This window comes from Branchiostoma belcheri, unplaced genomic scaffold, assembly GCF_001625305.1.
Source record: "Branchiostoma belcheri isolate BF01 breed outbred unplaced genomic scaffold, Haploidv18h27 scaffold20, whole genome shotgun sequence".
Classification (NCBI taxonomy): Eukaryota; Metazoa; Chordata; class Leptocardii; order Amphioxiformes; family Branchiostomatidae; genus Branchiostoma; species Branchiostoma belcheri.
Window position 1 is genome coordinate 176,073 of NW_017803491.1, and position 4,205 is coordinate 180,277.

Genomic DNA, 4,205 nt, shown 5'->3' on the forward strand with positions numbered 1-4,205 from the left:
TCATGCAGCATCAAAATGAAAGAAAAATTCGTTTAATGATAGAAATTATATGAAATTACATATGCCATAAATTCCAAATAAGAGGTGCAATTTTACTAGAAAAAAATAGGAAATTTCATTTCTTAAACTGCATGAAATTACGGAATTTTGTAAAATATGTTTGTCAGCAACCCGTTGCCTTGGCAACATAAAAATATTGATTTTCATCTTTAAAATGAAATTATTGCCCAAGTTATTTAAGGAAAAGTCACCAGGTTTGTTGGTTCTAGCTGAAAATTGCTAGACATTATACAATAAGAAAGTGGCCTCGGGCATTGAAACACCGCCCCCCTCCCATATAACTGTTACCATGGTAACCCGTTGTCAGTCCAGACGGAATGACTTTTGTTAGTGCAAGGTGGGTTTACTTCACTTGCAGACAGCTTTAGTTTTCGTTTTCTCTGCTTTAAAAAAGTTTTGAGAGTTTTATCGTTTTAAGAGAAAAAAAACGTAATATCCGAGTTACTGATGGTCCACTATCTTGTCCTATGACGTCTCTTATTAACATAAATCATACATGTGTAAACAAAGAATTTACATAAACTTATATATAATGTTTTTTTTAAATTCAAGTAACACCTCGCAGCCAATGGCTGAATTATGTGATACATTTACAATTGATTAATAGATTTACGCAAATAACAGTCTAACGTATAATATTTAAAATCGAGTATGTAGGTAGCGCATTGAATAAAAACAATTGATAACAAGTGGTTGGTTAAAACATTGAACATTTAAGTTAAAAGCATATCGGGATAAAATGATTAGGTGTGGCGCAACGAGTAGATTCTAGTATGTACATTTGAATAAAATTTCTGGGAATATTAAATAACATTTGAGTACACGTACATACAAATAGATGGCAGCATTAAGTTATAAGTAGGGCAACGAAGTAAAGAGCAGCTACAAATTCAGCATCCGTATCATGTAAGGGATTGCACTTGTTCGGTATCTTTCAGTTCTACAGAAGACAGTGTCCAGTTTAAGGGATGAGCGGGTCGTCCCACCACTGATTTCAACTCTTGGAGGTGGCAATAAGTGTCTATGCAGCTTAGATCGTTCAAGTGATCTAGCGAAGTTCATTGTCAGTTTGTCACGGCGTGACTTGAGTGTTGGTAGGTTGAACTGTGCGCATGCCTTGTAGTAAGAGGTGACTTACAGGAATGTCATGGATGTTTGATAAGGGGGAAAATTTTAAAACAAAAAAAATAGAAATTTCATTGCTATAGTGATATTACTGAATTTGGCAAAAATGACTGTCAGCAACCAGTTGCCATGGCAACATGACCATGGCAACATGAAAGTATGAATATCAAATCATTGCAAAATTTATTTGAGGAAAAATCACCAAGTTTGGTGGTTCTAGTTTAAACTTTTCAGACATTATACAACAAGAAAGTGGCCGTGGGCCTCAAAACACCGCCCCCCTCCCCATATAACTGTTGCCATGGTAACCCGTTGTCAGCCCAGAAGGAAACAACTTTTGTAAGTGCGAGGTAGGTTTCCTTAGCACTTGAAAAAGCTTTAGATTTCGTTTTCTTTACTGTATAGCCATGCTGTGGATGCTTTTTTCACTTATAATGCAGCGGTTGGGACTCTTTCACAATGGAATAATGGTTTAGTCTAGGGGTCACTGTACTCCCCCCCATGGAGACCCCAAAAATGTTTTCTGATATGTTGTAGACAAAGGTTATAGCCATAACTGTGCCAAAAATCAACTAATTCTACTTGCCTTTTAAGCGGCCATGGTTCACTAAAAACGTCCTAAAAATGGCTTTTTCTCAATTTTGAAATTTTACAAAAACACGCCATTTTTAAACGTCTGCTACAGCTCACCACAAAAACATTTCGAGCAAAACTTCATATCATTTTCTTAGTTACAATATGGATCATAAAATATGTTACACGCAATGAGATATGTGTTACTTTCTCTGAGATACGGAAGGTAAAAGATGGTCCATTTTGGGCAAGACTTATGCCTCCACAAGGTAAAAATCCGCCATTTTGAAAAATGGCTGTTGCCATGGCAACCATCAACCAGCGAACCAAAACTTACCCATTTTTGTAAGTTTGGACCAAGTCCCTACCACCACACAAAATTTAAGAGAATTTGATTTTTTGAGTTTGGCCACCTTATGCTTGGTTTTTACAGACAACTGCTCTTAAATTCGTATGTTCTATGGCTCTAGCTGGAATCACATTTGAAACGGGGCCTGCTCGGCATGTTCTTGGTGTAGACGCCGGAGGGCGTCATGAAGCCGAGCGTGCGCTGTCAGGGTCACAGGCAGGTTCTATTTAAAATTCACAGGCCTTTAGTCCCTTTGACGGCCGGTTTCTGTTAGGTAGCCGTCTGATGCCTGATCAGTCACCCGTCTCGACCGACTCTTACATTTCGGCCGTGCAGCTACAGGGTCCCTGGCGGGGTCCAGGGGTGATCCTGGCAGGTCCCAGGCTATACGCTCCTGGCTGGTATGGCGGGTTTGCCCCTGGTTGATGCGCAGACCCGTGTATGGTCACCGCGACTCACTGATGATGGAGCTATGTCGAGAGCACCACTGCGACTTTAAGTCCTTCCTGATAAATACCCTCTAAAACCACCTTCTTCTGAACATTTAAAGCACAGGTCAGCACAGGTGACGTCATAATCTTGGGCAGCGAAGCTGGTGTATTACGCGTACGCCGAAAGGCTGTTATACCGGCTATACAGATACAGACAGGTGTCTGTGCGGGCGCCTCTCGGGTTACGGCTTGGTCCGGTGAGGTTACGGCTTTGTTATGGTGTATCTTTCCCGCCGGGGCCCGGGGTAATTTTAAGTTTGAACCGGGCAAACATACGCCGGCAGCCGTCGGGAACCCCGCCAGGTCCGTCCAGGTCCCGTTCGGTAGTGTCGAGCGGGCCCATTTTTTAAATTGTGACCTAGGCTTAAAGGACACTCCTCTGGCCAATGGATAGTCTTGCCACCGTATGATCTGCTTGGGAATTAATATTCTACCAACCTGATGAAGCTATTTTCAGGCACTATTACTATCATTTTTTTTCTTAACAGGAAACATCACAGCGTACGCCGAGACAGCCTGGAGACCAGACAAAGGCAAGGTGGCCGGCGCAGACATGCAGTGGGGAGGGGGAAGCATTTACGTGTGGGAGGCCGAGAAAAGGAACGGCAATGTCGGCAGACATCTCGGTTTTCAAAATGTCATACCCATGGTGGATCTGTCCAGGTGGATACGGAAAAACACCGGTGTGTTTTACATCAATGAAGAATGACCTTTATATTGTGCATACACTGGGCTAAGCACAGGTGACAGCAATAAAGCTTGTACATGTACATAGTATTACATGCATACGCATACATTGTGGACAGTGAATTGAAATGGAACTATCACATTGATCATGTCTTATCAAAATTGAAACGAACACTTGCAGTAATGCGCCAGGTCCAACCATTCGTAAATCAGGCTGCTCTTGTCACTTTATATAATTCAATTTTCCTACCACACTTAACTTATGCATGCACAGTATGGGATGGAGCGATTTTGGTGCAGTACGACAAGCTGCAAAGTATCCAAAACCGGGTGGGAAAACTTATTCTGAAAGCTCCATATAGAACACCATCAGTAGAAATCCTATCGCGCCTTGGTTGGAAGACTGTGAAGACTATACATCAACAGCAAAAAGCTCTGCTGGTGTACAAGGCCTTGAGAAATGCACTACCACCATACATGAGACGAGCCTTCAGCCTGAGAAGGGATGAAGTGGCACGGAATACCAGATCAGCTTCTACTGACTGTCTCATCCCTCCGAGGCCGCACTTGGAAGCTTACAGAAGAAGCTTGGCTTACTCCGGCTCAGTGGTATGGAATAACATCCAGCCCCACATTAGGGCAGCACCATCCATCCATACCTTCAAGTCACTTATGGAACAGACATAACTGGGACTCACCATGGACTTGAATTGGCTACGAACCTAATGATTTATTTGTGAACTTATTCATTTACTTATTGTATTGATTTAATTACTTATTATTTATGTTTGTATGGATTTGGTTCTTATCCGTGACCCCTCCCCTCAACTTCGACCTTGTTGAAAAGCGGCCTTGCGCCGAACAAGCATTTCGAAGAAAAATAAAGGCTTTGACTTGACTTGACTAGCACTAGCATTGTT

General features: G+C 41.9%; 1 protein-coding gene across 1 annotated transcript in view; it reads left to right on the forward strand.

Moving 5' to 3' along the window:
* Window positions 1–4,205, forward strand: part of LOC109469053 — a 21,932-nt gene that overhangs the window by 11,034 nt on the left and 6,693 nt on the right. The window contains exon 5 of the mRNA XM_019767439.1: window positions 3,087–3,281. Within this exon, the coding sequence (XP_019622998.1) occupies window positions 3,087–3,281 (195 nt within the window). The remainder of the gene's footprint in view (window positions 1–3,086; window positions 3,282–4,205) is intronic.